Source organism: Trichechus manatus, unplaced genomic scaffold, assembly GCF_000243295.1.
Source record: "Trichechus manatus latirostris isolate Lorelei unplaced genomic scaffold, TriManLat1.0 scaffold00069, whole genome shotgun sequence".
NCBI lineage: Eukaryota > Metazoa > Chordata > Mammalia > Sirenia > Trichechidae > Trichechus > Trichechus manatus.
The window spans coordinates 14,104,726-14,113,602 of record NW_004444005.1 but is presented as its reverse complement, the minus strand read 5'-3'; the positions used below and the strand labels follow the sequence as shown (position 1 = coordinate 14,113,602).

The window sequence follows — 8,877 nt, the reverse complement described above, 5'->3', positions numbered from 1 at the left end:
GGTAATACCAAAGAGGGCGAACAGAGTGGGGCCGGGCAGTGGGGGGCCGAGCGGGGGCTGACTGAATAGTAGGAGGGGGAGGGGTGCCAGGTTGAATGTTGTGCAAGACGTTAGAACCAATCTTGGAAGCGATCCAGTCCAGGTACGACCAGGTAGACGTGTAGACACCAGGACGCTTGGCGCGGGCACATCCTACCCCCCAGCTCGTGATTCCCACGACCACAAAGATGTTTTCCACGTTGTCTTTGCACATGAGTGGCCCGCCACTGTCCCCCTGCCCAGAAGGACACAGAGGTCACTCTCTGCCCAGTCACTTCCCTGCCCAGCGGGATCATGGGGCTCCAGGAAGACAATGTCTGCAGCCCTGTAGCTTCCTGCTGCTCTAAACATGGGTGTTCATAGTGAGGTTTGAGGTGGTGCCAACAGCTCCGGTTAGGGTTGAGAAGGGTGTTGTGGATTGTCACAGGTTTCCTTGTGGTGAGGATAGAAGTTTTACCTGATAGGAGCATGTGTGCATGAGCGGCTTCGAGTGTTCGTGTTCTGGGGGGAAGAGGTAAGCATTCCCTTCAGGGGCAGAATCTAGGTGATATGTTCCGTATCTTAGGGCAGGATAAAGTTCCCAATGTAGTGATTGGTTCTTTGTAGGAGCAGCTGGTTAGAGTCACCTCCCACCCCCAATGTGATTGCAGTTGGGGAAGGGTCATTGGAATAGGGCCTGGGAGGAGGAGAGGAGAGACTGCAGATCAGGGATCCAAACAAGAGGTGTCCCCAGGAGGCCTGGGAAACTGGAGGAGACTCGCTGGGAGGAGGGACCCAGGGACCTGGCATCACAGGGAGGGTTACCTGGCAGGTGTCAACGTTGCCTTCAGGATACCCCGCACACACATGGGTCGAGTGAATGCGTCCATTGTACCACTCAGTCGAGTTACATAAATCAAGGTCAATGAGGTTCACAAGGGCTTCCCGCAGCATAGGCGATGTCCTGGGGGCTACAGCCACATGACTTAGTGGTCAGTGATCACTGGAGAGATGTCCTGGGAAGACCCTGCCTCCTCCCCTTCACTGAACCTCCTTGTCCTCCTGTAATGCTCTATTTAAACCTCAGAGCCTGTCATGACATTTTGCAATCAGTCGCCCATGAAAGTCAATGCCCCTGGCCTTTCTTCTACACTCCTGAGAGGGAAATAATGCATACCCCAAAGAGCCGAGAAGAGATGGGGAGTGGAGGTGGATGAACGTATGGAATGGTTGAATGGAGGCGAGAGGGATTGAAGAACCGGGAATGGGTGGGCAGAGGAAGGGGGATGGATGGACAGATGGTGGACAGAGGATGGATGGGTGAAGCTGAAGAGCTGTGGGTATCATGGTGGAGATAGATAATGGAAGTTGATTGTAGTGTTAACAATAACAGCCAGCAGGTACTGAGTTTGCAGGCATCATCTCATTTAATCTTCACAACAACCTCAAGTTAGGTGCTGCTGTTGCCGTTAGACAAGAATATTGAAACACTGCTTCCCCACGGTCACGTCAGGAAGGTGGCAGGACTTGGATTCAGACCCAGGATTGTTCCCCTCTAGACTCAAGTCTGGGACACGCCTTTTACACCCCACAGTATGGCTGTAATTCACCCTCCCTCTCTTCATTCCCTCCTCCACCAAGTTGTAGGCATGATATGGGAGGACAAAGTTATCACTGGAGTCGGGCAGATGAACCTCTCCTCACATGCCTAGTGCCTATCTGTTCTGAGGAGATTACAGAAGAAGTCGTGTGGCCTTGCCTCCACACACAGGCAGATCTGTCAGGGGCATGGAGGACTGCAATGGTCCGTGAGGCCAAGCCAGAACTTCCTTCACAGCCTCCACACCTATGCAGTAGCTCATGCAGCCAATATTGCACATGGCCTATGCAGAGCCCAGGAACCAGTGCAGCTGTGCCTTCTTCATTTGTGGTCCCACAGACAGGGGACCCCCAAGAGCAGGAGCTGGTCTGATCTGCTGCCAAGGCAGCACCCACAGCCCAGCCCAGGACGAGTGTCCTTGCCAAGCATGGAAAATGTGAACTAACCACTCCCTGGGTTTGGTGGGTTTGAGCACCGTCTGTAGGACAGATAGGGAGCAGACCCTGAATGTGGCTGTATAGCCTGGATGGGGAGAGAGGAATCACATGGCGCAGCAAGCGCAGGGTTGGGCACACAGCAGGCATCGGGGAATGCTGCTGAATGTGTGTTTACAGAGTTCTGATTATGTTTTTTCAATCTCCTTAGCCTCCACCTTTCTTTACCATCCCTTGGGTAGGAGTAACCCTGAAACAACAGTGAGAACAACCCTGGCTTGGTAGCCATTAAGGTGACTTTCTACATCTATGTCTTGAAAGCTATGGTCTCATTAAGAGCTAGGTGTCCTGAGACACGAAAGGTCTTGTCAATCCCAACAGCTGGGCTTTAAATAACAGATGCCAAAAAGCCTGCAGGAACTCAACCTTCAGTAGGAGAGGAGGAGGGATGCTCCAGAGCCCTCTGCCCCTCTCAGAGCAGAAAAGTTCAAAGAAGGGGCAGAAGAAGGAGGATCTGCAGGGATGTCACTGAGTTTGGAGGCCGAGGGCTTCTTTAAGACTTGGCCCCTTAGGGATAAGGGATGTTCTTGCAAAAAAAAAGAAAAGAAATACCATTAAGTTTAGGGGGATTCCAGAGGAAAAAATGTGTTGCATGATGTCCAAGGTGGAGCCCAGAAGCCCACAACCCTCCTGACTAACAGGCTCATGAAGGTGGGGGGTCATCTGGATGGGGACCCCAAGATCAGCCTCACTGGGCCTGCAGGAACCCCGAGAGCTGTGGGTGTGGTGATGTGGGCGGGCAGAGCAAGGCAGGTTGGGAGTTGGACAAGAAGACGTCTGTGCTCGCTCTGGGGGTCATGGTGGAGCCATGGGCGCTCCAGCTGATGGCCTGACCAGGAGGCCAAGGCCAGAGAAAGCAAGGGTGGCTGGGGATGAGGCTCCTTCCCTGAGGGACAGGACAAGATGACAAACCCGTTAGAAGCTTAGATCTCCTCTGGCAGAAGGGAAGAAGAGTTACGAATCTTGAAATTATTGACTTTTTACAAAAAAAAAAATTAGTTTTAAACCCCAAATGACTGAATCGCCTTGAATTAGGAAGCCTAAATTTTCCACCGTCAGGGAAAAGAAGAAATTGAGAACTGAGTTAATTTCATTCACATCTTCAAACTCCTAGCGTGACTAGGTAAAAACTCTCCCGACCACTCATGGACAGTTGCAGCTAAGTGCTGTTGGCAAAGCCACTGCTGCCCCTAATGGGGTGACCTGCTGTCTCTGGGATGCTCAGTGTCTCTAGGCTTTAGGTACGGAGGGTGGGGGATGTCCAGGACTCAAAGCCATACCCCTAGAGTCAACAATGACAGTAGTTCTAAGTCACACCCTTGGACTTTCTGTGAGCCTGGGCTGGTGTAGGAGAGAGACTCCCTATTCACTTCCTACTCATCTGGTGTCCAGAAAGGGCTGGGCGAGAGTCAGATGGGTGAGAGGGCCTCTGGGAGCCAGACCAGGAGGAGACTGCATGGCCAAGGACAAAGATCTGGGGAGGCATATGCAGCCTACTCAAATATCAGGGAAAAATGGAACCCCAGTTCCAAGGAGCCTGAGATACCGGGATACCTGTGGCTGGTAGACACCCACACTTGCCACCCTCCTCCTCCGATCTACAGAGAAAACTTCCAGTACTCAGGTGGGCAGGACAGGTGTGGGGCCAAGACTGGCCAAGCACAGGGCCAGCACCCCCAGGAAGCTGCTGAGGACAAGGTGGGAGATAGGACTGGAGGCAGCCCAGGAGCCTGAAATCTCAGAACGTCGGGGAATGATTCCACTCGGACACCCTCTGACCTCACCCTTCTGTTTACAGATGAGGAAACCGAGGCCCAAGGCCACAGAACCTCCTCTAGCTCTTCCCCAAGTTCTGTCTGAGGGGGGTTCTTGACCTCAGAGTCCAGCAGCAAGGGCTCTAGGCCCCATGAAAACGCAGCCGTGACCCCCTCCCAAAGAGTGCAAAGGTGTTACTGTGCCCTTCCACCTTCCCTCAGGTGGCCAGGCCAGGCACTGTCACACAGCCCTGGACAGGGGACTCTTTCTCTGACTCAGTTTTTCCAGATGTAAAAGGGGACAACAGCACCTCCACATAGAGCTGTTCTGGACACTGAGATGGTTCAGCTAGGCCAGAAGTACCCCCCACAGAAGCCCCTCACACTCACCTTTCTCTTCAACATATCCCCAGCCGGCCACCCAGCAGGTCTGGGGGACATTGGGGGGCCCTGCTTTGAAGCGGGGCAGGCAGCTTGGTCCGATGAAGGGACCACAGGAGACAGGAGGGGTGATTTTAATGAGTGCGATGTCATTTTGCTCCTGTGGGGAGGTGTACTTCTCGTGGATGATGATCTTCTCCACAAACCTCTCCTGCATGGGTGGCTTCAGAGGCACGTTGTTGCCGTAGATCACCTCCCTCGCTCCGAAAACCAGGCGCCACTGGAACACTTTACTGTGGGCAGACGAAGGCGTCACCCCCACTCGTGGGCTGGCTTGGCAGGAGCCCCTCCCCCAGCAAGGTCCCGTAAGCCCACCCACATCTGGTCGCCACTTGGCCCCAGGAGGCTTGAACAGTTCCCACCCCCAGCTATGCCCTCCCAACCCCCTCTGCAGAGAAGAACCGATGCACAGACACCCAGCCCCAGCTATGCCCTCCCGACCCCCTCTGCAGAGAAGAGCCTGTGCACAGATCCCCCAGCCCCAGCTATGCCCTCCCGACCACCTCTGCAGAGAAGAGCCTGTGCACAGACCCCCTATCTGCAGCTATGCCTTCCCGACACCCTCTGCAGATAACAGCCCATGCACAGACCCCCCCGTCCCCAGCTTTGCCCTCCGGACCCCCTCTGCAGAGAAGAACCCGTGCACAGACCACCCCCCGTCCCCAGCTATGCCCTCCTGACCCCCTCTGCAGAGAATAGCCTGTGCACAGATCCCCCAGCCCCAGCTATGCCCTCCCGACCACCTCTGCAGATAAGAGCCCATGCACAGACCCCCCGTTCCCCAGCTATGCCCTCCTGACCCCCTCTGCAGAGAAGAGCCCGTGCACAGACCCCCCAGCCCCACACCTACCTCTTCTTATTGAAGCAGTGTGCGGCAGACAGCACCCAGTGGGAGTTCAGCAGCGTGCCCCCACAAGTATGGTACCGCCGGCTGTTACGGACGTTGAAGAACTGGATGCTGACCATCCAGGGCCAGGCCCCGCTGGCCGCAGGCCGCCCTCCAACAATGCGGACCCCTCCTTGAGGGTTCTGCCGGAACCGTAACCCACAGGGCCCACTGAGGAGAGACATGGCACAGTCAAACCAAGAAGAGGCACTGTCCTTGTACCCCCACTGGAGGGTGGTCAGGGGCATCGGCTGGTAAAATGAGGAGTCTGCTGGCTGCCAGAAGAGCCTGGGTATGCCTGGAGTGGGAGGGGTAGTGCCATGGGGGCTGTCGTGAGGCAGGAAGCTGCTGGCTCCCAGGAATGGTTTTGGGTTATAGTTTCTGGGGTTTTGTGGGTATAGTCACAAGGTGGGGAAAGAGGGTGTAAGGACAGGCTATGGGGTGTGCTTTAGGGCCCTAGAGACATGGGAGAGCCTCCAGCAGAGAGGGAGACTAGAGGTAGGGGTGGAGGGTCTGAGAGTGGAGGATGTAATAGCCTGAGGTTTTCAGAGGCTGCGGAAGAGCCAGGGGACTAAGGGAATGTTGGGGCTGCAGCGTTGGGCTAGGCAGTGGTGGGGGAAAGAGAGTAGCGACAGGTAGACAGGGCGGCCCACAGGTGTGGGGCACACTAGAAGCAGTAGGGTCTCCAGGTGGGGTGGGGTCCTGGAGGCTGATACTCTGGGGCCTTTCAGGTCACCCACATTGTGGGGGGGGTCTCAGCTCTTTATGTGAGGACAGGGGTTTCTGGGAATCATGACTTGGTGTCCAAGATGCAGTGGGGTCTTTCCCTGGAGAGTATCTCTGGGGGGTCTGGGAGCCCTAGGAACCAAGAGGTCCGTCTCAGGAGTAAGCCAGGACAGCTGGAGTCCTGGGTGCCCCATCCGTCAATGCTGGGACCAGGGAGGATCTAAGCTGGGGATGGGGCCTCAGGAGCTGTGAGCCCAGCCATGAGCTAAGGCCCCAGCTCTGCCCCTTCCCATGAGCCCTGGGCAGAGAGAGTATGGGTGGGACCAGTTTGTCAGAAGATACCCTTACCCCCACCAAGGTGCCCCTGACACTTACTCACACGTGCTGTTATCTTTGGCGACCACAGATACTGCCAAGACCAGCAGAACGGCAGTTGGCAGCATCTCCACCATACTCCTGCCCAGCCTGGCCTGGAGGCCTAGTGACCTCACAAAGCTTCTTGCCTCCTGACCAATCAGCAGGGCCACTGCCCACCCCCACCCGCAGCAGGCAGGCCAGCAGCAGCCCCCTGGTTTAACTGGTTCAGGGACTTCCTGACTACCTGCCCAGGGTCTCCCCCCACCCCTCGCAGGGTGGGGGTTCCTGAAGCCCCACCCCTCGCAGGGTGGGGGTTCCTGAAGCCCCACCCCCTCCATCCTAGGCCAGGTCCTCCTTCCACTTCCTCTTCCAAGGACCACCTCACCTGAAGACTGGCTTTGAGTAGGTTCAGGGTCTGCCCTGTTCCAAATCCAAGGCCTCTCTGTGAGACATGGAGTAGTATGTCAGTAGTCCAGGGCATCAGGCTCACAGAGTGGTAGGTCCTTAACACTTTGTGGGGCAAAACCCCTTACCCTCTACCGAGCCTATGTTATCAGCACACTTTTCAAAGAGCCATTTTTAATTTCCCTAAATGATGACTACAAATTCACTTTCCTGTCCATTGCTGAGTATCCCAAGGTCTCATATTTCTTACCTGGGTGTCACAGGTCCTCTCTCTGGGACGTAAGCGCCACTAGGTTTTATCTCCTATACTTAAGTGTCAGAGATCTCATCTCACCTACCTGAGTATTGCCAAATGCCATTTTCTCTATCTCAGGGAGTGTTTCACCGACCTGAGTGTTAAAAGTTTTCATCTCCCCTGCAAGAGTGTCAGGAGGTCACATCTCCTCTACCTGCATGAGGGGCAGTCTCACCTTCTTTACCTGAGAGTATGGTCTCAACTAGCCTACATGAGGGCCAAGAGGCTGCACCTCACCTATGTGTACCACAAGATCTCATCTCTCCTGCCCCAGTGTCAGAACATCTCACCTCCTCTTCCTGAGTGTCAAGAGTTTTCAGATTGTCAGAAGACCTTAACCCTTCTGCCTGAGCATGTTCTCTAACTGAATGCCATACTTTCTCATCCCCCCTAATTTTCAGGAGGTCACACCCTCCAACTGAATGTCCAGTGGGTCTCATACACCTTATTCTGATTATCGGGGAGATCCTCTCTTCTCCCTGAATATGAGGACTTCCCTTTTCCTCTGTCTGTGTGCCCAAAGTCTCATCGCCCCTAAGTGTTGCAAGGTCTCATCTCCACCACCTGAGTGTTACCTTGTTGCATCTTCTCTACCTGAATGTTGCATCTCATCTATGTGAGTGCTCTGAGGTCTCAACTGCCCTCTAGAGCAACAGTAGTTCTCACCCTACCTGAGTGCCAGGAAGTCTCACATCCTCGTCTTGAGTATAATATCTCCTTACCTAAATATCACAAGCTTTTATCTCCTCTACATAAGTACCACAAGGTGTAAAAGTGGTGGTGTGGTTAAATGTGTCAGACCTCATTTAACTTCACAAGGGGGAAGAGAGAGAATCAAGATTATCATCAGCCCAAAGCTGACATGAGGTGGAGGTCAGACATACCTACTCTCTCCAACCTTTTTATCAATTATGACACCAGCCGTCCCCCACGGCACTCTACTTCTCTGCTGGGTTTGATCATCTGTAGCAATGGCCACACAGCTCACAGACTATACTCACAGTTATGGGGTTTATTAGAGAAGTAACAGGTTACAATTCAGGATCAGGAACAACTCAGGATACAGTTCTTCAATCAGAACAGCTTCTCGGCCATGCCCGAAGGCAGGTCTCTCTCTTGGCTCTTGCCCTCAGCCCTCAGCACTCAGCCGACATCTGCCCGGCTCAGACAGGTGTTGAGCTCCATTGATACGTGCCCAGAGGCATCCTACTCCATCAGGAAGCCTCTTGCCTGAAGGCGTTCAGCTCTCTAGCTCCATGGGCCAGGAGGCCCACTATTGTATCCTGCTAGTCTCCTGATTCTGCTGCTGCCATTTCTCTGCTGCTGAACTCCACCATGCTTGCCTCTGCTTCTCACTATCTCATGCTGTCTCTGGTGTTACAGCTTTCTCTGTCTTCTGGGTCTAGGAGGTTCTCAGCACAAGGACCTCAGGTCCAAAAGATGCACTCTGCTCCTGGCTCTTCTTCTTGGTGGTAGTGAGGTCCCCCCGTCTCTGCTTCTGGGATTGGCTCCCTTTAAGCCTACTGGATGACAAAACTGACAAATCCCCTTGTTAGGGTTCCATACACCTTATTTGCATGGTCCCACCACCACAAGAAATCAAAAGACGCATTGTATTGGGCAAATCTGCTGCAAAAGACCTCTTTAAAGTGTTAAAAAGCAAAGATGTCACCTTGAAGAAACCATGGTGTTTTCAATCACCTCATGTGCATGAAGACCAGAAAAGGATTGATGCCTGTGAACTGTGGTGTTGGAGAAGAATATTGAATATACCATGGACTGTCAAAAGAATGAACCAATTTGTGTTGGAAGAAGTACAGCCAGAATGCTCCTTAGAAGCAAGAATGGCAAGACTACATCTCACATACTTTGGACATGTTATCAGGAGGGATCAGTCCCTG

At 53.7% G+C, this 8,877-nt stretch overlaps 1 protein-coding gene across 1 annotated transcript in view; it reads right to left on the bottom strand.

Moving 5' to 3' along the window:
- ACR (acrosin) overlaps nucleotides 1-6,371 on the bottom strand; it is a 6,688-nt gene extending 317 nt beyond the window's left edge. Inside the window, exons 1-5 of the mRNA XM_023734642.1 lie at nucleotides 6,295-6,371; nucleotides 5,158-5,364; nucleotides 4,257-4,540; nucleotides 844-989; nucleotides 1-274 (exon numbers count right to left, since the gene is read on the bottom strand). The exon at nucleotides 1-274 is cut by the window's left edge and continues 317 nt beyond it. Coding sequence (XP_023590410.1) covers nucleotides 1-274; nucleotides 844-989; nucleotides 4,257-4,540; nucleotides 5,158-5,364; nucleotides 6,295-6,371 — 988 coding nt within the window. The remainder of the gene's footprint in view (nucleotides 275-843; nucleotides 990-4,256; nucleotides 4,541-5,157; nucleotides 5,365-6,294) is intronic.
- Between the last annotated feature and the right edge of the window lie 2,506 nt (nucleotides 6,372-8,877).